The following is a 27,102-nucleotide window of genomic DNA, read 5'->3' as shown; positions in this document are numbered from 1 at the left end:
GCACCTAAGTAAAGTATCAGTTATGTTTACTAACAAGACAATTGTCATGAAAATGGTTATATTTTTTTCTTTTACAGAATATAGTATTTCTTTAAACAGTTTGCAGTATAAAGACTGAATACTGCTAGAAGGGTATTGTATCTTTAAGACAGTACCAATGAACACATTTACAAACTGGAAAAAATTTTGTGTGGATTTTCTTTTCTTTCCTCTCTCTGCCTTTCTGTGTCTTTCTTCCTTTCTTTTTTTTTTTTTTTTTTTTTTTGTTGGTTGCTTTACATTCTTTTGATTAAACTTTACATTTAATTTCCAAGGAAGTCACAGGGGGTGACTCAAACCATGTTTCCCCTGAATAAGAATGGACAGAAATTTCTCTGATGCAAAATCCTCTTGCTCAGAAAGCTAACGTCCGGGGTGAATTCAGTTCACAGATACTGTACACTTATTGTACAATACTTTGGAGGCATTTGTAGTTGTAAAATAGAATATACAAGTCTGTTTCACAAAATTCTAAAAATAAAATATATCCTGGGCTATTGATAAATCATGAAAAAAATTTCATATTAAAGGAAAATTATCAAGAAAACCCCTTCAGGTCAATTATGAAATCTACGAGTCGGGGAAGAAGCAGTCTGTGAGGATGCAGAGTAGGGGCTGTGCTAACAAGCGTGCTCGGTCTCCTCCATGCTCATACTGCTCCTTCGGCTGCTTGTTTTGGAAGCTCCAGGGGACACTGACGACAGAAGGGGATCAGTGACGCCAACAGGAGAAAGAGTATCATCCATCAGGATGTCTTCCAGTTTAGATCCCATTTTCGTGGGGACGTTGTAGGCTTGGCCGCTCTCGGTCCCGGGTCCGAGGTTGTTGCTGAAGGTGATGGTGCCGTCTGTGAGATCCAGGGTTGTTGTACAAGTTAGGTCTGCGTGATGTGGAAGGAGGTCTTGATTGCAGTTCTCAAGAGATGGTTCTTGCTTAATGATCCGATTTACCAAATCTGGAGAGCAGAGGCCCGTGGATGGAATAAGGGAAAGTCCATGCGCTCGAGCCTGCATTTCAAGTTCCTAAAAGAAAAGTCAAGTTCAGCAAACAGATGGAGCACAGAGGATTTCAGGGCAGTGAAACTACTATATATGACACTAAAAGGATGGACACACATCATCATGCACTTGTCCAAACGCATAGGATGTACACCACCAAGAGTGAACCCTGACGGAAGCAGGGTCTTTGGATGATAATGATATATCAAAGTAGGTTCACTAATTGTAACAAAGGTACAGTCCGGAGGGGGATGGAGAGAGTGGACGAGGCTGTGTGGGGCGGGGGCGGGAAGTACATGGGAGAGCTCGGTACCTTCTGCTCAAGGTTGCTGTAAACCTAAAATTGTTCTGAAAAAAAATAAAGTCTATTAAAAAATCAGACACTTACAGGGAAAACAACAAACATTAAAATAAAATTGTTTGCTCTTTTAAATGATGAATGCCGTATTTCTTAAAATATAAGTACCACTGGTACTAAATGAGATAATTTTTGGGTGGTATATGGATTTTACTATGTATTAAATATAGAGACAATCTCTCATAGATGTTAGTGTTCACAATGAGGGTAAGTTAGAAAATATAAAAATAAAATTTCAAAAAGTGAGGTGATTAAAGGAAAATATTTGGTAAATAATGTCATTCCATGGTCCCCAAACTGTGCACTGAGGTTTCCACAGGTGCTGCATGAACTCACAGGGTACTGGGGGTATTTTAAAGTTTCAAGAGAAATGGCGATACTACTGTGAGAGCTGTCAGACTCAGGAGAGTTCATGGTTTCAGCCTTATAGTGTGCTACACTCATTTCCATCACATCGTGCCATCACAAAGCTGGATTTGGGGTGACTGCTGTGAGAAAAAGAAGTCCTGCATGAAAATCAACGTGGAAAACGGGGTGGTAGTCCAATGTGATTCCAACACAGTCCCATTAGAAAGTACTGTGGTTATTTACAAATACTATACAAATGCTACTTGTTTTTCAATTTATATGTTTTACATTTTCAAATGGTTCCTCAGTTGTTGGGACCTAACAGAAATGGTCTAGGGGCGCAGTGAAAAAGTAACTAAGACACTAACGGCACCATGAACTAAGAAAGTTTAGGTAGTCACGGCAAAAGTTGTGAAGGTCCTATACAAGTAACTGAAGTTTGAGAAGCAGCATTTAGCCCATCTCACCATGAGAAATGGAATTTTTGTTTTTTTAAATTCCACCAAAACGTTCTATACTTTCTTTACATTTCATATGTTGAAATCCTAATCTCCAGGACCTCAGAATGTGATTGTATTTGGAGACTGTCTTTAAAGAGGTAATTAAGTTAGGGTGGGCCCTAATCCAATATCCAACAGGACTGCTGTCCTTATAAGCAGAGGCGATTAGAATGCAGAGATGCATAAGGCCATGTGAAAACACAGGGAGAAGGTGGTTATCTACAAGCCAAGAGTGGTTGCAGGAGAAACAAACCCTGCCTATACCTTGATATTGGATTTCCAGCCTTCAGAGAACTGTGAGGAAATAATTTCTGTGGTTTAAGCCTCTTGGTCTGTGGTGTTTGTTACGGCAGCTCGAGCTGCCTCATTCAATTCCTGTGTCAGAGACTTGGTCACCTCACAAGGTCTTCCCTTCCCTTCCTGAATATCCCTGGCCCCTCGAAAAATGAACCAGAGACCCTAACTGACTCTCCAATAAGCATCCTACCTCCACGCCAATGTCATCCTTTCTATGTTTGTGATACAATAATATGCTAATAACAGAACATAAATTTCAAACAAGTCACCTTGCCTCATCAGAGAGGGAAAAGTGCTCCACAACATGACGTGGCCTCTCAACCTTTGCCCATGAGCCCAGAGGTACATGTTCTAGAAAAGTCATGTTCAGCCTACATTAAAGGTTGTTTGACCCTCAAGATCTTTCTCTGGATACAATACAATAAGAGACGGGAGCCTGAGACGCACATCTCCAGAAACACAGGTCTCTCCAGGCATCATTTTAAAGCCCTGGGCGGTTTCATTACACAGTAGTTCCAATGATTATTAAGGCTTCACACTCGCTCCTCTGTGAAAATTTTTGCATGCATCACTTAGAATGGAAATGAAAGCAAGCCCTAACGTCTAAGCTGAAAGCATGCAGTCTTATAAATCTGCACCAACATGCTAATAAGAACAGCACCCCACACGTGTAGTTTGTCTTTAAAAAAAAAAAGTTAGATGAAGAGAGGCAAACATCTTACTCTAATCTTTTGTTATTTAATTAAAAATATTTATCAGCTGACTAAAGCATCACTTAGATGCTAAATAATGTGGTGCATCTCATCCTGAAAGCCCAGGCGCTCGGCATTGCAGAGTCTTCGTAATCAACAATGTTTTCCATGATATGCAAAAGTTCTAAAGGCTGTCACTGCAAGAAACCCAAGACACTGTCACTCTGGAATTTCCATTTCACACATTTCACACTATTCCTGTTTCACACAAATAGACATATTTGGAACCTTAAAACAAAAGCTAGCCTCTCTTTCAAAACAATTAATATCTTTTAATATTTGTATAAGGAAATAATACCTTAGTACAAGCTTGTTTTATGACTGTGTACACTAAGTTCAATAGACTGAAGCCCAGTGTCTGCTTCCTGGAGATGGAACATGGAACAAACAACAAAAGCCAAAAAAGGGGGAAAGAAGGGAAGGAGGATTTTCAACTTACAGTTTCCCCTACTTCACCACTGAGATTTAAAATGCACCCCCGAGAGGAGAACCATCTTCGCCTCCCTGCCCCATGGCAGAAAAGCGCCGCAGTGCAATGAGAGCTGTGACATCTACAAGTGTCAACTGTGTTGTGGGGCATGAAAAAGATCGGACACCATTATTACCAATGGATTACTCTGTTAAGTAAGTTCAGTGTCTGGGGCTGACACCACTAGATGAAACATGCTGGTCTCTAAAGCATCACGCTTTGCACTGCCTTCCATAAATAGTTGCACTGGAAATCTGAAACACAACCAGGGCTCTATGGCAAAATCTGGTAAGAGGTGTGTCCATCTACTGCAGAAGAAGGTACAATGTCACTGACTCTTACTGGTAGGCTACATTCAAAGTCAGCGAGTCAATTAAAATTACTCTTGCAAACTCCTTTGGTCATTAGCAGACTCAGGTTTTCTTTCTCTCAGGACATTTTCAGAGGCAGTTGTCTTTACATCAGCATAAGAGCCTGAGTGCCTAAGAAAAGCACCAGGAGCTGACACTTAAGAGGGATCCCCCCATGCCATGCTTACACTGGTATGTACACCCCCAAATGAAATGACAGATGAATTCTACATATTATTAAATTAGTATTTCTCCCTGTAAGAATATATAAGTTAAAGCTACATATGGCCATAACTTCACTCTCCGTACTATTTCTTACATTTATATCTTGATGACAAGATCCTCTGGGTGTCCCAAGTTCCTTATAAACAAGGGCTTTGACCATGGACTGCAACGGATGCCCAATATTAAGGCATCTTTGTATTTAACTACTACAGTCAAGTCTCATTATTCACAGTAATTATTGCTATGAACTCAATGTTTGTGTCTCTCAAAATTCACATGCTGAAACTTAATTCCCCAGTGTTATGGTGTTTGGAGACTGGGCTTTGGGAGGTGATGAGGTCACGAGAGTCGTGCCCTCATGAATGGGAGGAGCACCCTAAAGCACCCCAGAGAGCTCCCCCTCCCCTCCCACCACGCGAGGCTACAGCAAGAACATGGCTGTTTCTGAACTAAGAAGCGGGCCCTATCACCCACTGAACCTACCGGGGCGTTGATCTTGGACTTCCCAGCCTCCAGAACTGGGAGAAATAATGCTTAGCGTGTAAGCCACCAGTCTGTGGTGTTTTTGTTATAGCAGCACAAATGGAATAAGACGCTTATGTTCTCCCAAGTGCCTGAATACTGAGTGAGGGAAAACTGAAGCACTGCTCCTAGCGGACATACAGGGTTAGGCTTCCGCAGCCTTTGGTCACATTTTCATACATAACCTTGTTTCATGTGTGTTTCTGTTTAAAGACACCTTATTTAATATATAATGTTGATTTATAAACGTAGAAGTCACAGCCAATAGCACTACAACTCAGGTCTGAACGACACTTATCTCTGTAAGACACATCACAGCCTTCTCCTGCTTCAGAGTAAACGCTACCCAACACGTGGGCACTCTGCTTAGAGGCCGCTTTAAACAGCAACATCCCCACAAAAAACACAAAAGTGTGAAAAACATGGCACTAAACTGACTGCAGAAAGGACACTCGTCCTTTTTATAGTGTGAGCTGAAACGAGAAGGCAGAGCCTCACGAGTTCCATCTTAACTGAGAAAATGGTGTCAGGCTCGCCGACTGTGCTGCTCTGCACGTGCTGACAATGGCCATGAAAGAGCCACACAGTGATCTGGGGTTACAAGTAGATGCTTACGAGCAGGCAAATCCAATCGGGAACTCACGAATAATGAGTACTGACTGCATTAGGGTCCTGTGGGTCTACTCCCTCGTGGCTCATTATAGTTACCCTTTCTTCTCCCCTTCAAGTCAGTAACACGTAGTACATTTTACACAACACGTACCTGTATTCTGAGCAACAAATGCCGGTTGGCATGTTCCAGCTTCTTCTGTCGGTTTTCAAGTTCCTTTGCACGTTGCTGCTCTCGTTGTAACTTTCGGATGTAGTCCACAGATGCTTTCAAAATGGTTCCCTTGTTCCAGCGCATGTCTCTGTGAAGAAAATGGAAGGAAACAGACTTTTGTATGGTTTGAGGCTCAATGAAAGTTCCACATTCAGCGCATTCAGCATCTAAAGACGTGATAACAATTATTAGTTGATAAGAGCTGTCACTCACTGAGTTCTTGCCACATGCTGGACACTGTCCCCATGTGTCTTACATATAATCTTACTTAACCCAGACAAGCCCCCAGAAAGGAGGACATAGCGCACGAGTTGAAATAGACACTGTTGACTGAAACTGCCCCGTCATTTGTCACAGAGCTCCTATAAGGTGGAGACAGGGCTTAGTCTAGGTTTCTGATTGCAAAGTCAGTATTCCTAACACTGTATTAAATAGTTACAGCTTTCTACGACTATAAAAATTCACCCCGACAGACAGACAGAAAAAGCTGTGGTAAAAAAATTCCGTGAGATCTCCTTACTTGATTGTGTGTGGTATAGAAGTGGCATCCTTTGATTTTAGCATGACTTGTCATGGGCAGGTTATCTAACTTCTCTCTGTCTTCATTTCCTCGTTTATAACATGACGATAAGTACATTTATAGGAGCAGCCTCATAGATATGTTATTGGAATCAAAGGAGGTACTTTATATAAATATGCTGTGAAAAGTTTAAAATGCAATTCAAATGGAGCAAACACTGTGTTAAAGGGCTGAATATAATTATAATTGCTATCTTTAGGTAGCATTTACTATGTGCCAGGTACTTTTACAAGTATTTTATAGCTCATTCAATCATATCAACCTCAGTGGGTAGGCATTAATATTATCCTCATTTTACAGATTTGAAAACTAAGGCACAGAGAGGGTAAGTAATTTGCCCAAAGTAACACAGCTGGGAAGTGGCAGCTCCAGGAGGCCTCAATTATCTGGCTCCAGACTCCATGCCCCAAACCACTATACGATTTTTCCTCTTTATGTGACTGAGTCCTCAAAACAACTACACTAGGCAGGAATATGCTGAAACACGCCCCCCCCCCCCCTTCTTTTAACAGATGAGAAAAGTGAAACATAAGAACCAAAGTATCTTCCCCAAGGTCAGACATCTAGTAAGAGACTATTTTGGAATTCAAAACCAAGCAGCCTGAGCTCAGTGCCTCTCAGTTTTGAATCACTATAGCTTTAATGTATTTATATGTGAGAAAATTAAAAATGCCATTAAAATGTAGGTAAAAGTGAGTTGAAAAATTTAGAGCACTCCAGAAAAATAATGAATGTAATTATAATTACATAAGTGATACTTCTATAGCCTTTAAATTAATCTGAGCCCTTTTACAGACAATATTCATGATGACAATGACAATAATGATGAAAAGAAAAACAATTTAATGTATGGAAAACCTCCTAAACCATAATCTATAGCTGCTAAAAGCAGAGGCAAGTATCAGGTGGGACCTGTGAATGGAGGGGCATTAAGAAAAGCCACCAAGTAATTGATCCTCTTATGGGTTAGATCAGCGGTGTCCAAAACTTTTTTCAACATTTTTCACCAAGGGCCATATTTGGTAAAATACACAAACAGCCAGGCCACTCACTTGAGGTGAAGTACGTATTGCCTCACCTGGTTTATTTAAGTAAACTAAATATATTTTTGGAATTTGCTGCGGGCCAATTAACAATGGAGCATGGGCCACAGTTGGCCCGCGGGCCGCAGTTTGAACACCCCTGGGTTAGATGAAGAACAAAACAGAAGTTCTCCCACAAGAGGCAGAGTTACAGTCCCAGGAGAATTCCTGCGGGTTGATCGCTGGGGTCTGAGGCCAAAGAAGGTAACCCAGGAGGTGTCTTGAGACACTCAGACTGAGCATAGAGTCAACCTGCTTAATGTTCAGGGCAGAGAGCAAAGAAACTGAAAGGTCAGCAGCCATAGAGAAAGTAGCTATAATGAAAGATGCCTTAAGGAAACCAGTAAGGTGAGACACCAGTTACTGAAACGTGCATACAGCTACTCAGTTTTTAAGAAGTGACTATTTCAACAAATTATCTTGGGTTTTGTTTCCTTGGGAGACCCAACCAATTAATTACGCTTCTAGGCTTAAAAGAAGGGTTTTTAAACATTTTTTTTTTTTTTTGTAATGAGAAAGGCCCTTCTTTTCATATAGAAGTGAACACAGATCTCTAATATATACATCAACAAAAGCAGATCTGCTCTAGGGAAGGAGAAAGTATGAGGCTGAGACCCTGATTAGCTAGTCTGTGTCTCTATAGCAGCCCCAGAGTCTGTTCCAGAAACCTGGTATGGGAAAACCCCCGTAATAGATTATAGTCCATTTTACCTTAAAACAATGCCTACAATTAAAGATCACTATCAGTTCAGATTATAAACACATAAGTATTCTAATACAATGGAGAAAGAAGATATGCAAATAGAGGCTTTCACTCCAGCCCCATAATTTCATAATATGTTGCTAAAGATATTCACATGCTACAGTTTAAAAGAATATGCTAAAAAGTGAGAGCTGATAAAGAACAGGAAGATGGGAATTCAATTTCAACTATCATGCAAGACTGACTATAGGAAATGAAGGTCACAGCCCCTAAGTAGGATAAATTTGTGCTGCAGAACTGAGAATTTGAATGTTTTGAGTTTCAAAATGGCTTTCCTTGAAAAACCTGGGAAAGCAAAATGTTGATGATGGAAATTGTGCTTGAACATTAATCAGAACCACTTTACAATGGGCAATGGTTTTATTTTATTTTGTCACAAATTCCCTGACAATAATGTGAAGAGCAAATTTAATAAGCCTTGCATGAATAATGCTTGATTTCATCTTTACATTTTATTAGGTAGCTAAAAGGTCATATTCACAGGCTAATTTCATAGAATGCCTGTGGGAGCCATTAAAGTGTATAGATCCTCTAGCCCCTTAACTTCAAATGGGCCAGTTTCTAATGGATAAAAATTGTGTATTTGTTGTCCTATTTGCTGATGTTGCTAGCAGGAAAATTATCTTTACAGCTGTTATCTCTGAAAAGGGATGAGGGAAGGGACTGAAGCTGAAATCCCAAATTGTCTGACCTGTACTTAGAAGAGGATTAAAAATTACTTTTTTTCTAGATGGGTAAAACATACAAAGAGTATGCAAAAAACAATTGACCGATATTGCTAAACGTGAAGTCTCCAGTATCAGCTCTCAGAGCCTAGAAATGTTGTACGAGTTGAAGAATAGTCAACAAATCTTGCTTTAACAGCTACTGAAATCTCTGTCCTGCATAAACTGTTAAAATAGTTTTTCTTTAGCAGCTTGGTGTTTATTTGCCAAGGATTCTCAGATTTCAAAAAAGCTACCTCCTCACACCCAAAGCTAAGTATCTCAGGTCTAATAATCATTTTGTACAATTCAGTTTACTTCTCTCAAAATTTTAGTTTGATGAGACTAACCGAAAGAAAGGTGTAAGAAGTATTTAGGAATGAAACCAAAGGGAGAAGGGGGACTTCTTTACACTAGTTTTTATAACTGTGCACTTTTGCAACATATGAAAAAACATTAAGGTACAAAAAAATATACGATGCACACACAATTGTACTCACGGATCATTTGACTTGGGAATCAAAGTACCTAGTTCTTTAATGCGGTCATTTATGTTAAATCTTCTTCTTCTTTCAACTTCAAGAAAAGAGCACAGAAAGGACTATTAGTAAGAGTGCCACGTTCGCATTAACGCGTCTCATTAAAGGCATGCATGTATCAACTTCACTGACAGAACCATGTACACCTGAACCTGTTTTCACCATGGTTTTGGTACTGAGATTAAACCACTTTTTAAAATGAGCTACCTTCTATCATTTACAAAGTTCTGATATATACAGTTTCTCACTCGATCCTGTAACAACCCTGAAATTAGAATTATTATCATCAGTTACAAATGACAAAACCACTTAGAAGATATTAAGGACCTGAAGAGGACACGTGGCAATAAATGGAGAACGGCCCGAACTGAACCCTGACCCTGCGACCGGGGTGGGCAACTTCCTACAAAGGGCCAGGTAGTGAGTACTTCCAGCTCTGTGGGCTACACTGAGGCAAAAACTGAGGCTATCATGTAGGTACTTACATAACAAGAGAGAAAACAGATTTCCACAAATTATTTATTGACAAAAGTCAAAATGTGATAATACTAACCAGGTACAATTTTTTTTTTTTTTTTTTTTGCAGAGCAAGTCTACTAACAAGAAGCACTGGATGCCAAAATTTGGATTTTATATAATTTCCATATATTCCAAAATACTATTCCTGTTTTGATTTTTCTAACCTTTTAAAAATGTAAAAAACATTCTTAGTCCACAGGCCATACAAAAACGCCTGCTCTAGCCCAGCGCTGCCCAATAGAAACACAATGCAAGTTACATATGTAATTAAACATTTTCTAGGAGCCATGTTAAAAAAGTAAAAAGGGAGGTGAAATTAACTTTAGTATTTTATTAAACCTAATATATCCAAAATATTATCATTTCAACATATAATCAATATGAAAATTTATAAATTTGATATTTCCATTCTTTTCTTTGCACTAAATTTTTGAAATCCAGTGTGCATTTAACACGTACAGCACATCACAATTCGGACAAGCCACATTCCAAGTGCCCAACAGGCAGATGTGACCAGTGGCTACAGGACTAGATAACACACCTGAGAAATCAAGTGCAGCGTCTTTAGCTACACCACGCATCCTAACAGCATTTCCCTCTTATAAATTCAGTTGTGTGTTCAACTAAGTTATCCTCTTCTTGGGGGTAGGGAGATAGTAAAGCATATGAGTTAATAAATGTTTCTAATTTGCCTGTAGCCTGGCAAATAAATTCTAAATAATGTAAGGTCTAGTAAACTGAATTAAAAATGTTAACATTTTACTTTAAACATATTATAACCTATACATATTTTTTATTATTATTAGGTTATTTTGTATAAACTAATACATACTTCTATTTGACCCACTTAGATAAATAATATTATTCACTATTTTCCCAATTTATATTGCATTTTTTAATCTGAGTGATTATTTCTATGATGAAATCAGTTCTATATATTACTGTCTTATTAGACTTCTATAAAACAGAAATAGTAAGTGATACTCAATAGTTGTGAAGAGGGAATCGTTGGACCTCTGATTTTCTATCTAAACTCCTCTAAACCTCTGAACATGACATGTTTTCTTACTTTTTCCAAGCATATAATAAAATCTGTTGGTTCTACCCTCAAATATTTCCGGAATCTGTCCACGTCCAACTCCACTGCTACCTGATATAAGCCACTAGGACTTCTTGCCTGGATTACTATAACCCTATTAACTGGTATCTGTATTTCACCCTTGTCCACCACTCCCTACCCACTTTGGTCTATCTAGAACACAGCAGCCACAGGGATCTTGTTAAAACATCACTCAGAGCATGCCAATCCTTTGCTGAAAATCCAGCAATCACTTCCCATCTCACCCAGACAAAGTCAAGTCCTCAGGGCATTCTTCAAGCATCCCTCTGACCTCATTTTCCACTCCTCTCCCACTCTGACCATATCTTCGTGACTCACCTGTGTTCCCCCATCACCCCATAACTTCTTGCTATTCCTCAACCAAATCTGACACATTCCCCACTTTGAGACTTCATACTGCTGTTACCCCTTGTCTGGACACTCTCCCCAAAATACCCGAATGGCTCTGCCGTTACCTCCCTGAGGTAGGGATTCAAACTGACCTATGAGCCTCCCCTGCCCATCCTGTTTAAATCTGAACCAGCCCCTCCCATGCCTGTCCTGGCACTCTATCCCCTGGGCTACACTTTGTCTCTTCATAGAGCTTTCTACCATCTAATATCTGCATACTTCATGCATGTATATATGTATGTGTGTGTTTATCGATGTATTCCAAGCATCCATGTGAGCCTAGCACATAGTAGGCCCTCAGTAACTATATATTAAATAAAGAATGATAGTTACAGCAGAATACTACTAAAAATGATTCTGCATCTCTATTTTCTCACTTAACAGCATATTGTTGACATTGCTCACTGTCAACATTTAGATGTACCACATTTTATTTTTAATTCAGTGCTTCCCTCCCCAATTATTTTTACTATACAAATGATGTAAGCTTGTAAAAAATTGCAGAGCATATAAAAGTGTAAAGGAAAAGGTAAAAGCCACCTCTTTACACCACTGAATACCTATATGCCTAAGGAAATTGATAATGATAAGGGTGATTCCTGGTCTTCACCACCCCCTACACACACACAGACACACACACACACACACACACACACAACCATGCATCCCTATACAGTATGTGCTTTTTACGTAATGGGATAGTATACATGTTATTCTGTCACTTGTTCTTGTCACTCGTACTATATTGTAGATATCATCTAAGTCAGGTGAAACAGACCAACCCTATTCTTAAGAGCCACTGAGTATCCCCTAATGGAGGTACCATAATTTATTTACAAATCCTCTACTAATGAATAGACTATTTCAAAGTTGTCACTCTTTTTCAATGGTATAAGAAATATTTTTGCCAAGGCTTGCACGTACATTTTATTCCTAACATACACTTAGCCTATGCTAAAACATAGACTTAATATATTTGTTTGCTCATCTAGTCCGTCTACCTAACTCAAAGGTAAGCTTATAGGGATGGGAAACCGGTCTGTCTGATTCACTTCTATTGAAAAGTGCCTTGCATGTAATGGGGGCTCCATGAATAGTTATGAGTGAATAAATGAATGTGTTCTTTTGCACATTTTGGCAAGTACTCTTACAAGATAAATTCCTAGAAGAGGAAGAGCTATGCCAATGGGCAATCTAACCTTGAGTACTGATTTCTAATGGTTAGATGAGGTTTTAGGATTGTTTCGCAGCCCTCAGAGTTTGAGCTAATCATGTTTGCACTTAACTGGCAACCATGAACTTGAGAGATTTGGTGCGTAAGTAAAGGTGAATACTGTTTTTGACAAGATTTAGATAACATCTAATTATCTTATTTCGAAGTTATTTTAAAAAGATAAAATATCAAAGAGTAAAATTACTTGGAAGCTAGAGGAAACCTTAGAAATATGAATTCAAATATTTTGGTTAAGAGATGAGAAAAGCTTCTCACAACTGACATGGGAACTGGGAAGGGCAGTATCTATTCAAAGGAGAAAATTCACCCGCTCTGGGACCCAGCAACTCCATTTCTCAGTACATAACCTGGCGAAACGAACTTGCCCACACACAGAGGGATATACACAAATGTTCACTGTGGCACTATTCATAACGGAAAAACTGGAACCAAAATAAATACTTAGCAGTAGGTGGATTACTAAACATCACACAGTCACGTTGTGGAATATTATTCAACAGTTTTTAAAAAGTAGATAGATCTAGATTCTTAACAGCAAAAGGTCTTCGACATATACTGTTGAGTAACAAAGCAAGCAGCAACAAATATGGACAATATGACACTGTTCATGTTAAATCATACACAAAACAATGCTTTTCATACTCTGTGTGCATGTGTATGTGTGTGTATTCTTAAATACATGAAAAGAGGTTGGGAAGACCAACAGCAAATTGAAAAAAAAAAAAAAAAGACCATTCCTATGGTCGGGGAGAACTTTTGCCTTATTCTATCATTTTTATAAGCACAAAATATTTATACATAATTTACATTCTTAAAAATCAATTTAGGAAAAAGAGGACAGGAGACCATGAGATGAGAAATTCATACACACATGTAAACTATTTCCTACCTCCAAGCCCATCCTTTTATTTTAACTGTGCAGCCTTTGTTACTTCTTTATAAAACAAAAATCTTAACTTTTTATAGGAATAGCTTAAAGATTTGATCAAGATTAAATTAAATACATAAAAAATAATTGTAAGTGTTAAAAGATCTTTTTTTTTAAGTCACAGGTAAAGTCAGAAATTTGGGAAGCTACCTCACCCACTGACTGACTCCCTCCTGATGTTTCATTATTTTTTCTTTCAAATCTCACTGGAGAAGGTGGCCTCATAATCCCCTTTTGTTAATAAGTTCCAGTGTGCGCAGCACTTATAATTGGGTAGTTGGGGATCAAGTCCCTCTCACACGCATACACACATGCACACAAAACCACTACTATAAACAAGGAAAATAAAGAGTCTTCAGGATACTGAAAAAAAATTCAATTTGATCTGAGATAAAACATGGGAAATACACCTTGGTTTCTGTGAAAAACAATTTTCTTCCACAAAATGTACCTTTAACAGCTATATAAATCAATGTCCCTCTAGAATTTCTGGAAAATTTTTGATTTAAGGAGGAGCATCAACTCGGATATCATATCCCACTAACATAAAGCGAACTTACTCAGGTTGTGATTGTCCTTTTTTTGCCTCTCTTTAGCCAATGCTCTCGCTTCAGACTCTGTGGGGAAAATACACGCTGTGCACGTGAATGAAGTAATTAGAAACTGGAACTGTTCAAGGCACACAATAATGTAAACCATAAAACATCTCATTTGCTAAACATATGGAAGCTTATCTGACTTGACTCTAAATAAAATGAGGGTTTTTTAACTTACGGCTTTTAAAAGGTTTGCATTTTTTCAATAGCAAAATATATCAAATAAATGCAAAAACTTGGCTTCTACAAAATAGTAAAAGAAGAGTAACAAGTATGACTGACACACTGTAAACATACAGATATTAACAAGAAAAAATAACTAGGAAACTATGGAAATTTGCTGTTGATAATCTATTATCAAGAGTCATATTTTCTTTTCAGGCAATAGAACTTTTCAATCTTTGATGCCTTTGTAACACACTGACATGGAAACTTATAGTCAGTGAAACAAATAACATGTATATATATACTTATTATATGTGTACTAATATCTATATTTATACATACACATAATTCGGAAGCTAAATTATTTCAGCTGGGAAGGTCAATCCAAATCATTTTCTGTTTCCTCCCTCACATAGAAGCATGACAGGTAGCTTTTGTTTACACACCCTCCAACCCAGTATCTTCATTTTTGTGTTTGTTTCCTTTTGTTTTTCGTGTTCAGCTTGCCAGTCCCACCCCATGGTGCTCTGCCTGTCAGCCTCAACTCACCAAATGTGGACCAGCTCTGGCCAGGCTACCCAGTGAGCTTGGCCATCTAGGGGGCTGTCACCACACCCTCCCCACTAAGGCAGGACCCTTGGCCCAGGAAGGAGGGTTTTCGTGGAGGTTGGTACTCCCCTGCAGCCTCAGGGCAGCCTTTAGTATTATCTTCTCTTAGTAGCTAATTGCCTGTACAAGGTTAAGGAATACTTGTTCTAAATCTTCCCCTTTGGAATCACTGTGTGGTTTCTGCTTCCTGACCAGACCCTAATGCAGGTGGGAAAACCGGACTAACAAAGACAGTTCACCCTCCCCGCCCCGCAGGTCAGATATGCTTACTCCTAAGCCTTTTCTCTTCTGGCTGTGTCACGCTGTCAGGGGGCAGAGCCCCAAATCCTATCCATTTTCTCCTTTCCTGGTGTTTTACCCATGTTCTACCTTGATGGGTCACTTCCTAAGATACCAGTGACTCTAGAAGTATATTGTCCACTAGATCTGGTACTTTTTTTAAATTTAATAAATTTGTACCTCCTTCACCTATTTCTTCTACTCCCCACCCCTGCCTCTGTTGTTTTCTTTGTCTCTGAAGAAAAAAAAACAAACCAAGCACATAATTCAAACCTCTACTTTGCACTCAAGTAGTAAGAATTGTATTCCTGTCACTCTAGCCGTATTTTGTTATGATTTAATGTAGATCTCATTTAGCAGTATTTTCTAAGACTTTACGGTGCTTTTCCTCCCTGGTAGGGTACCTCTTATTTGTTGGCTTTTGATGGTTCCTATGTATTCATTAATTACTTATCTTTTTTAACCCAAATCAATGATTTTTTACAATGTCTTTCTCCTGACACAATTTTCTGAAGAATATTTTTAAGACACCCTTGAACAGGACACAAATAGTTTTGCACTAAATGTATATTCTATATCTCAGTCTGTTCACCCAATCCTGCAGGATGCAATGACCAAATAATCAAAGGGGACGATATGAGGGCCGTAACATTCAGCGTGGTAGAATGCCAGTTCTAACATAGCTGCAGCATGTTTTAATGGCCAAATGCCTTCCTTAAAGCGTTCAACAAAATTGTGAAATAGGTCATTTCACACTTGCCTCAAGAAAAAACAATACCCATTGCTCCATTTTATAATTTATTTTTTACTCTGTGTAATAAATCTTTTGTACCTGAGATAGCAAAAATAACAGGAGGTGTCTGAAGATGCAAGAAATACTATATTCTTACTCTGTCACAACTGTGGGCTTGAATGTCTGTCAAAGGAAAATTCAGACCAGGACTCTCAGACTCAAATGCCTCTAGGGGCTTGGCCAGTAACATGAACACCAGACTGGGTGGAGACACTTAACAACTGAAAGTGTTGCCTGCTGCCCTCACTCCAAAGGAGACAACAGTCTAGACACCATGATGGGCGTCCTGAGGAATGGTGTCAGAGTAATGGCGGCCCGATTCCCGGTATCTCAAGAAAGACTGGAAACCAGCATGTTCAAATATAAATCCTCCATCTTAAAATACTGCTCAGTGTTTTAATCACTGCATAGCCCTATGTCTGTGAGTTGGAAATAGCCTGGAGGTCACTGTTTTGGAAACTTTGCTTATTAGAAAATTAACAGAAAATCCTCATTAAGCGGCACATTTGGTAGGTATTTACCTGTGAGCTCCCTTTTGATGTTGGGAAGGTTGGCTGGACAGGAGTTGCTGATGGTGAGGCCTGGGGGTGGCAGTCCTTGATTGCCATAAAGGTCAATCAAGTTTCCAGAGACAGGTAACTGGAGAGACAAAAACAATAATGGAAATCAGTTGTTGAGCAATTCCTAAGTGATTCAGCTAAAACCCATATCCTATTCCAGACTTTATTTAAAGGAAATGGTTTGATGTAAGAAGTCATTTTTTAAAATCAGAAAACATGAGATGTTTACCTTTGCATTCATTCAGACACGTTCTCCTTCGCTAGTTTCTTTTGCAAGAAGAAAGGATGTGAAATCTCACACCAACACAGCTGTACTACCCAGCTTACAGGTTTATTCTGAGCGTGGACACAATGGATAACGTGGTAAACTCATTACCTAGCACATCTAGTAGCATATAATGTTCAGTAAATGTTGCTTATTACTGCAAAATAGGGTTTTATATAGCATGACGTTTTCACCAAATCAGGTTTTTCATCAAAGGCAATTTTCTTCTTCCCTCTCTTCCTCTCTCTTCCTTTTATAAAGAAAAGCAATGAAAGGTGTTTCCTCACTGGAAAAGAAGTGGTTTCCTATTGCTAAAGAAAAGCTATTTTCCTTGAAACTGAAATCTTTCACAAAGCCACAAGAGGGAGCCCATTGACTTTAATAAAAGAATAAAAATGTACACACACACACAAACAAGGAAAAAGAAGTATTTAACTTTCTCAAGCTAGCTTAAGAGTGGTTTACTCTAGTTCTGAATTGAATATTTTAAAGTAGTGAAATTATTGTTATCGTATACGCCTTTTCCTGTAACTAGTTCATGGCAGGAGTTTGAGGTGCCCATTTTTGTAGACCTAAAAGGTCCAAGACATTTTTTCTTCCCACTCCCTGAAATAAAGTCCTAAATATTAACTAGGGGACACAGTTAAGTGGCCATACTACTTCTGCCATAGAAACGTCCCATTTTTAGCTTAATTCAATTCCTATAATTATTATTAGGTTGGTATAAAAGTAATTGTGGTTTTTGCAATTATTAACCTTTTAAACCGCAATGATTTTTGCACCAACCTAATATTACCAGGTACAACTTTGCATCATTTAGCCCTTCCCTTTCTTGACTCACACTCTGAATTGTCTACATCTGAGAAATGTAATTTAGATAGTATTTAAGTGTGATAAAAATGTTGAGTGACCAAGAGGAGTAAAGACTGTACTTCAATTCTACGTTTCATTCTCCAAGTAGCCACTAACATACAGATGAAAATATCCCACAAAATAAAGATAGAATCAGATGTGTTTCCCCTCATCGGTAGCCTATCTACTCCTATCATGGCTTCTAAATAACTACTCTGAAGCCCTAGCTGAAGAGATGGGAAGGGCTGTACACAGAATGTGATTCTTCCTGACAGGTTAACATGACACTTGCTCTGCCATGACTGGGTTGGGGGCAGGGAGGACGGACGGATCAGCAGGCACATCTGTCTCTTTTCCACTCAGTCTTCTTCTCCTTTTTGCAGGTGGGATTAATAGTATGTCAAATGTAATACACATATCCCGCGGCACAAACGCAGATACACAATGAATGCATTGTGCTATAACTTAATCCGTATTTCAAGGCCCTCTAGCAAAGAAACTGACAGTAAAGTGACTTTGATTAGTGGCTGTCATTTCATTAAGCTGTTTTATTTGAAATGGGTTCACCGTCTTAGGGTCAACTCTGCCTTGTATGTGTTCAGTTTTATTCTTGTCCCGCTTAACACAGCAGAGTGAAAGGTGCTGAAATGTCTCAAAACAGCACTGTAAGGAGACAGTTGAAATTATCAAGGTGCTGTGGCATGTCATAACCCCTCTAGAGTCCAAAGATTTATTCTCCTATTTTTCTGAAGTTTCAAATTTTGGGAGAACTACTGGGTATTAATAAACCAAGAATGTGACTTCAAAGTTCAATACAAGCTAAAAAGATTATTCCCATAGCTCTAGAAATACAAAGCCTATCATGTTTCCAAATGCAAATTGTGGGCAAAACATGCAATTGTATTATTATGATTTGTTAGGGAAAAATAATAGGCAAGTGACATGTACAACTAGCTTTAAAAATAAAATCCTGTAAGTCGTCAGTGGATCTACATTGGACAGACATCTATTGGTAAGTTTCTCCAGGATGAGAACGTATTCTCTAACCATATTCTAAAGGGAGATGGTATCTGTACATATATTTAATAAATGTAGACTCCTAGAGAGACAGACAGAGAGAGAGAGAGAGAGAATCAAAAACTGGGAATGAGACAGAGAAAGACACAGGGTGGGGTAGAAACAGGAAGAGAGAGCCACACATAGGCAGAGGGTATGAGAGGTGGAAAGACAGACAGACAAGCAGGTGGGGTAGGGTGGGGGAGACAGTGAGGAAGACTGGCGGAGACCCAGAGAGAAATGGATTGGGGAGGGCTGCAAACTTCAGAGAAGACGGCTGTGATTGGAATGAAGTGACAGTGCCCACCAAGAAGGCAGAGGACTTCATCTCTGTCACAAGACGCTTTACCCACTGAGTCAGACATCAGAACTTCCAGTCAAAAAAGCGTCTTACGCATATAACCCTCTATCTAGTTCTCTAAAAAAATGTCCAGCTTCGGCTGCTTTTCCAATCCTCGCCCATCACGAACTGGCAGCATAAAGCCTGCCGTAATATTTTTCTGAAGAAAACTGAATTTTGTGGGTCCTACTCTGGGCCAGGCATAAAATAGAAGGCACTTTGTGTATGCTATGTCACTGATTTTACAGAAAGAAAAGCCACGATTCTAGCTGTCGAAACAGAAATTGTTGGTAGGAGGTTCATGTCTCGTGTTCAAAGCAGTATTTGGGGGCAGTATCAACCTGCTGATGTTAGCCAATTAGAAACTGTACTTTTCAATCAATTTCCAACTGGATCTGAGCAACTAAAAACCCAGTGCCCACTAACCAAGTATGGACACTCACATTTACAAAATGACAGTGTAGCGATTTAGACCCTGGGCTTAGGAGTCAGAGACCTGCATTAAAACCTGGCTCTGTCACTGACCTGCTGTGTGGCACGAACCTCTCTGGGGTGTGGTGTCCCCCTTTGAAAAGTGGCAATCATATCACTCTCTCACTCACAGTTTCTATAAGAATTAAATGAGACACTATAGGTGAAACAGTGCCTCCTACTTATGCATCAGGAAGCTGCTGTGCTTAGTAATATTATAATTGTCTATGAAGTACTGTATTCCCTCCCAAGTCTACAGTTTGGACAGTCCAGCTCATTTTCACTTTGATCCCCAAAACCACCTGCCATGTTAATTACCAAGTGTCCCGCAAACTATGACCCCAATTTTACTAGACTGCCATGCAAACCGGAATACAGAAATCAGGGGATCTGCAGGGCCAAAGTGATCACACAGTATCCTAAACACCCGGAGCACACAGTATCCTAAATTCTCCACAGGGGAATCCTATCCCTCCAGAGGACATTCGTCAATGTTTAGAGACATTTTTGGTTATCACAACTGGCGGGGCAAACGGGGGCTGCTCTTGGCACCCAAGGGGTAGAGGCCAGGGATGCTGTTGAACATCCTATAGTGGACAGGATGCCCCCACAGCACAGAATTATCTATCTCAAATGTTAATAGCACCAAGGCCAAGAGACCCTGCCCTAAATGGTGGCTCACGTTCTTTCTATTAGTGGCCGTTATTTGTTGAGGCCACTAAAAGGAACGTTGGTTAAAATAATATGGCTTCCTAATTAAAAGTTCATCTCTTAGCCATGCATATTTAAGAATTCTTTGGTTCCCCTGCTGTGTTAGAAAATTCCCCCATAAGCAAGTTTACATCATGATTAGGTAAAAATAACACCTTTGGAGCTAAGGAAGAAGAAGAGGCATCTTCTGTGAACAGATACGTTGCATCTTTGCTGAGTTTTTATCCAGCACGTTAACCTGATGGACAAGATTTCACCCCAGCATACAAGCTACACCGTGGACAGACGGAGGCCACAGTCTAGTCAGGACAAATAAAGAAAAGGCAGACACACGTGGGTGTGCACCCCAAACTTGGTCTGAATTGAGTTTTTAAGCATCATGCTCTACCAAAATGAATATTTTTCCAAGTAAACGATCATTGTAAAGTGTTAAATTATTTTTTTTTCCTTTGGATGGTCCCCTTCTCTGAATATCAATTGGGCACTGTTAGCACAAGGAAACTAGGACTTTTATTCTTTGTTTGTGATGCTACAAGAGGGCCATTGTACTCTCAGAATAGTTATTTCTAGACTCTAATTCCCTTAGGATAGTTTCCTCTCAAAGTGTTCCTTCCACTTTTTTTTTTTTAAAGTTAACGTGAAACAAAGCATTTCAAAGAATCAAATAAAAAGGAAAAATGCCTAACATGAAAAACATTGTTTAAATTTTACTGTGGAAAAAATTTTAAATGTTAGTAAGTTGTAATCGCTTTGTTATGTAACTTTGACAACCAAAACCCAAATTTATCAGAATAAGAGCTAGCAACTAACATTTAGTGAGAGCCTATCAGGGACAGGACTGTTCTAAATGGTTTTTTATAGATTCACTGTTAAAATTCTCACATGGATTCTATTGTTTAGGTGCTATTATTGGCCCATTTTCCAGACTAGAAAAATGAGGCAGAGAGGTCAAATAATTTACTCAAGAGGTTGTGTTGAACTCAGATGTGTGGCTCAGAGTCTGTTCTAACCTCTAAGTTATACTATCTTTCCTCTAACGGCAACATGCTGAAATCGTTTTGTCGCAGGAAGGCTCCAAGGGGGCAGCGTTTAGCCTTTTCCAGGTGGGAATATAGAAGAGAGATGGACACCGGAACAGTCAGTGACTTCTGGGGGCAGCTACCAGTTACTACTCCTCTTCTGGCTGGGAATTAATTCACCTTTGCCCAGAGTATCTTTCCTATCCGGGAACTCACCAGAGATGGCCTCCCTGCTCCTGAATTACCCTTCTCCATTCACGATCGCCAGTGGTCTTCTCTTCCCAGACTGAGGAGCCCCATGAGAACAGGAAGCACACATCACTCATCAGAACCCACAGCTCCTTGCCCAGTGCTGGTCACACACTAGGCATTTAAGAAATGCTACATCAATCTTAAATGCAGTTCAGGAGCAATGGGACAATGGAGGAATACGAAGTCAACGCTGATGCAGACTGACTAAGGAGACATACGTATTGGTCTAAAGGAGAGAAGCAAATGGGTCATGACAACTCTCTCCAGATGGGCTGCCGTGGGGAACAGTTCTCCATGAGGCAAACTGGACGCAGGTCTGGAATTCACAGAGACTCATTGTGAGGAGTATCTGCGTTATTAAGTATGATGTTATTCTAACACAGATCTGGACACATTACAGGTGCTCAATGAATATCACCTGAATAAGATACTATCACAATTATTTGATTATTTGATATTAAATTGTACTTAATAATTTAGATACTATTGATACAACTTACATTTCCAGTGCTAAATGCTACACGTACTTTATGGGATGATCACGTGACTTAGGTTCTACCATCAGTCCCATTTTACAGACAGGGAAAAGGCTAAGTAACAAGCAAGGTCACACCATAAACAGCCAACTTAGGATTTGAACCCAGGTCTGATCAAAAATCTCCACTTCCTAACCACTGTGCTTTACAGTTTCTCTTCTGACTTAGTGCATATCATTCATTGGGGGCTTTCAAGATGCTAGATGTCTGATTTTTTTGTGGAGAATACAGAGGATATATACAAAAAGAGCTTAATGCAACTAGTAGGAGGTTGGCTCAGATGACTTCAAAGGTCTTCACCATTCGAGAGAAACAAAACCAATGATTTAAAAACAAAACAAAACAAACAAACAAAAAAACGTATCAACTCCACAGTGCTCCTGAGTGTGTGCAGGCATCCAATAGACATCACTGGCAAAATGACCACCCTCATCAGCGAAGTTCTTTTGGGATGCCTGGGCCATCGCTCCTCAACGCTGCTAGGGCCCTGAAAACATTGTAAATATACCCATGTCTTTGGTACATTTATAAATTCCCTGAGGCATGCTCCCCTAAGTGTTTTGCTCATGTTTGTCCTAGGATTCTGACTGCCGACAAGTTCAGTCTGCCTCGGGGAGGCACAAAGTTGGAAGCAGAAGTGTTCCATGGAAGCCAACCAAGGGCTCAAAGAGGGTGGGAGAGTTTGGCATGGAAACATTTGTCAGGATGGCAGAACATTTAGTTCTTTCAAAACCAGGGGATGAATTTAAATGGGTAGGAAGTTGACAAAAACTAACGATCCTAGAAGAGGCTTTGGGGCTTCAAGAGGAGTTCTTAAGTAAGTGAACTTAAAGAACTGGATCAAGATGGAAAACAAAAGAAAATGCTAACTATAAAAATTTAATTTAAATAATTCAGGGTTATCATGTTCCCTGGCTGAGAGAATTTATTATAGGAATTTAGGCTTTAAAATTTTTTTTATTGTGGTTAAGAAAAACATACAAAATTTACCATCTTAACCAAGTTTAAGTGTTAAGTATATTCACACTGTTGTGAGACAGATCTCCAACTCTTTCATCTTGCAAATCTGAAACTCTGTACCCATTAAACAACTACTTCCCTTCACCCTGTGGAGGTTAGTCTTTTAAACACTAGTTATTAAAGAATATAATAATCTCAGGGCATTGCTCTCATAGAAAACAAAAGATTGGCTAGACTTTCAAAGACCTCCCGAGGAGTCCTGACTCTGACACATCCAAACCATGTAATCTTGGGAAAGATGAGCTAACCTTTCCTAATCCTAAAACTGAGGGCAATACACCACCCAACGTGAGTCACAAAATTACTGAAAAGACTAAAGAAAATCTGCAATAAGACTTCAGCACAAATGGTAACATAAGACACAAATGTAAGGAGTGAAATAAATAAACAAACCAAGCAAGGCCCAAATTATAGAGAAGTAACATATAAGAGCAAATGTTTCTACTGGTTTATTAACTAAAATTGGAATAAAATTTGCTGTTGAAGAAGCATTACCTTGACTGCCCCCCTATCACCTGTGAATAGTAAGGTAATGTCTTCAAAAACTGTAGTGAGTTTTCAGGCTAACTAGAACATTACCTACCACTACACAGTATGACCTATAGTATGTCCTCTGGCAGCAGTGTACTAAGTGGGCATAAGTTGTCAGAGGGAATTGGAAGGCCTAATATCCTATTGAAAGTAGACTGAATTCCCAGGAATTAGGACTTTATAAACTTATGAGAAATTGTTAATGTCTGATGTCCAAGTCACTTATTTGTGATACTGAGTTAATTACCTATTTGATTATTAATAAATTTCTCAATGAGTCGCTTGCAAAGAGAAACTAAAAGTTCAGGAAAAGGGAGAGAATACTGGAAATAGCTCAAGATTTTCTTTAAAAAAAAAAAAAGTCGTCAATACCGTATTTGCCATTTGCAAGGCAGGGTCCATCAAGCTCAGGATTTCTTCATTATAACTTGATTCTAGGCTAATGATGTCATCAATAACATCATCCATCTGCAGGGAAAAGGTCAATGGAAGAGAGACAGATATAAGCAAAAACGGTGCAAAGCAACCCAAAAAGATATCCAGGGTCTTTTCTTACCATAGCAATAATGCTCGTTAGTTAGTTTAAGAAGTAACTGTCCTGTTACTCCCCAAATATGAACGTCATTGAAGACTGTTAACACTAACAGGTGATAAAATGACATTTACAACCAGCGCTTAGTGAGTGATCCACAGGCGCCAGGCACTGTGCTCAGGGCTTCTCATGGGCTAAGTCATTCACCTTGGACAATAACCCCAACAGGGCAGTAACAGGGCAGTTACTGTTACTGTACCTATTTTCCAGGTGAGATAAGGAGAAGGAACTAGCCCTAAGTCACATATCGAAGAAGATTGAGAGCCACAATTTGAACCCAGGTTCTCAACTGCTGTGGTAAACTGCCTGCCCTCGACAGGAAAGATAAACCAGGAAACCACTTCTTGAATGACAGCTGCCATTTCCTTTTGTCTGAAGACTGTATCTCGTACCCTTCCTGGACCCTCCTGGGAGCAGGAAAACACAGGTGGTAACTCAGCCCTTCGCTCCCCTGGAGGTGTGTTCGGCACAGTAGCTCTTAGGCCACCGACAGCGCTGCACTGATCTTACAGTGACCTGCAAAGTAAGCTTCTCCTCCAGCCGCCCAAAGGCTTGGTACTTGCCGAGCCTTACACCAGGAGCTGACGTTCCCACTAGATCAATTTTATTCCTAAAGTACCAAAACATCAGTTTTGATAATGAACAACGGTGCCTACGTGTGCATTGCAGCAGCTGCAAAGACAAATATGTGAAAACATTTCTTTGTAAACATCTCATGTACTGGAGCTAGTTGGGTGTGTGTGTGTGTGTGTGTGTGTGTGTGTGTGTGTATGTGTGTGTGAGAGAGAGAGAGAGAGAGAGAGAGAGAGAGAGAGAGAGAGAGAGAGAACGTGTGTGTGTCACACACGCATGGATCTTAGAGTGCTTCATAAGCACACAATGGAATCTCAGAACTAAGAGGCATGCTCCTTTGTGTCTTTTTTTGCCACTTCCAATTAACGAGGACAGGCTCTAACTTCACAGGGCTTGTTGGAACCCTCATTCTCCCACTTCCTGTTTTAGAGGCAAAGCTCCCAAACTTTAAGAGCTTCAGTGGGCCAACCTGCAAAATGGGCTTAATAATACTCATTGCTTTATTGGATTCTTGTGAGATTTTAGGAGAACCATATGAAGTGCTTACCATGCCAGGAATATAATAAACATTAAAAAACTGAGCATTATTATGTGGCCCCTGAGAAGAATAACTGGAGGTCAGTTTTGAATAACCGTTAGCACGTTGTTTATTAAATTCCACTTCTAGGCTTACCAGTTTTGTTTTGTATTTAAAAGATAATTTTCTAATAGAGCTGGTGAGCAGACAAATGGGCCAAGGGACAATTTATGAACAATCTTTCTTTGTAATTTGTTTGTTTGTTTTCTTAGTGAAATAAGGTTAGTGGGCTTGGTGTGATAGGATTTTAAAATAACTTTTTTTATGAAAAAAGTAATGCAAGTTGATAATAGAAAATATAGGGAAAAATTATGTGGCTTATTATTCTCTTATACATCTACACACATATTTTAAATATATAAATATGTTAATAAATGAATGCAGCATAATTTATATGTCCATTAAACAGGATGTCATAGAAGTACCTTTAATTACTTGGGAAAATATCTATGAAATATTATTAAATTAATCAAATTTCAGAATGCATGTTTCATGAGATCCCATTTTATAAGACAATATATAGATTATACATGTACCTTGGGTTTACTAATTGCCTATCAAAGCTGCTACCCTATACATTTGCACAACATACATGATGATGGCATCTAAATGAAGTACACCATTTTAATTTTGTTAAAATTTACGTATTTTAAGCAGTATTTAATGACTTAAAGCAATTTAAGGAAAAACGCATTTTAAGTGAATTTCCCTAGTAATTATTTAATCGTGAGACCCTATGGAGACAATGACTTTCTATCTTTAAAAAACAACAATCGATGCGGGCAGGAGCCTTAGTCCTCAGGAAGGTGTGATGTGCACAAAAACAGCTTCTCATTACACGTCGTACGACCTTGGCCCGCGACTCTCAGTACCTGCATGCAGGACGCTCGGGAGTGCGTGTTCATGGCTGGGCATTCGCTCTCCGCCCTGTTTTGTTCTTCAAACTTATAAAAGCCCTGCAAAACACAAGCAAAATCAGCCCAGGACTTGGATTTGCAAATAACTTTTCAGTGACATGTTCACATGAGGCTGATGGTGCAGCAACAAGATGAACGGAGTTTTCAAACAAAGTGGAATGTGACAGAGAAGTGAAATAATAAAGGAAGGACTCCCACCAAGTCAGCCTGATAGATGACAAACAGGGACAAACAAGACAGTTGGTTTGGGCACAGTGGGAAGACTTCATCCCTTTAGAAATGAAAGTCAACCAAACTTCAGAAGTCACCTCTGAAATCGCATACACAATTTAGAGTACAGTAAAACTCCACTAAAATTAGGCTCATCATCTCAAATTTGGAAATAACAGCATTAAATCACAACTCTCCTCTCAGATATTTTTATGCATCAATATTTGATGCAATGATTAGCTTGAGGTGCATTTGAGTCTTGTCTCCAATCCAGTCTTAACAAAAGCAGATTTATTGGGCAGCAGCAATTTTATTATAAAACTGAATGTATCCAGCAAGTAAATCTTTGCTTTTCTATTAAATTCTCATGTACTCTATTTTTCAAATCCATCCATGCACATTCTGTATTTTGTTTTAACTCTGAGAGAACTAAAAATAATATTCCAGACATTCACAACAAGTGGAACTTCTAAACTGCCTGTCCCACACCTTTTCTATTTTTGTTTTTCCTTTCCCACCTTCCCTTCTCCTCTGCATTTTCACTGCTTTGTAAATGGGAAGGCATTGAAGAGAACACTCAGCTAACGCAGAGGAACAGATCGGGAGAGAACGTGTGCTCGCCTCCACATTCCACTCAG

At 39.3% G+C, this 27,102-nt stretch overlaps 1 protein-coding gene across 13 annotated transcripts in view; it reads right to left on the bottom strand.

Annotated features, from left to right (window-relative positions):
* Nucleotides 1–238: 238 nt before the first annotated feature.
* The window catches only part of MITF (melanocyte inducing transcription factor), a 204,222-nt gene continuing 177,358 nt past the window's right edge, over nucleotides 239–27,102 (bottom strand). For 7 of the 13 annotated variants that reach the window (XM_019711740.3, XM_074313271.2, XM_074313273.2 and 4 more), the window contains 7 exons: nucleotides 26,210–26,293; nucleotides 23,968–24,063; nucleotides 16,504–16,621; nucleotides 14,101–14,157; nucleotides 9,311–9,386; nucleotides 5,622–5,769; nucleotides 239–1,061 (listed from right to left, as the gene is read on the bottom strand). In XM_019711740.3, coding sequence (XP_019567299.2) covers nucleotides 660–1,061; nucleotides 5,622–5,769; nucleotides 9,311–9,386; nucleotides 14,101–14,157; nucleotides 16,504–16,621; nucleotides 23,968–24,063; nucleotides 26,210–26,293 — 981 coding nt within the window. In that variant the 3' untranslated portion in view covers nucleotides 239–659. Of the gene's footprint in view, nucleotides 1,062–5,621; nucleotides 5,770–9,310; nucleotides 9,387–14,100; nucleotides 14,176–16,503; nucleotides 16,622–23,967; nucleotides 24,064–26,209; nucleotides 26,294–27,102 lie in introns of all 13 variants that reach the window. The other 6 variants (XM_019711739.3, XM_019711744.3, XM_019711746.3 and 3 more) reach the window with 1 other exon arrangement.

The sequence above is a fragment of the Rhinolophus sinicus genome, chromosome 5 (assembly GCF_057876585.1).
Source record: "Rhinolophus sinicus isolate RSI-liver-muscle chromosome 5, RSI-T2T, whole genome shotgun sequence".
NCBI classification, from domain to species: Eukaryota; Metazoa; Chordata; class Mammalia; order Chiroptera; family Rhinolophidae; genus Rhinolophus; species Rhinolophus sinicus.
The sequence above is the reverse complement of the archived record's forward strand: the minus strand, read 5'-3'. Positions and strand labels throughout refer to the sequence as shown.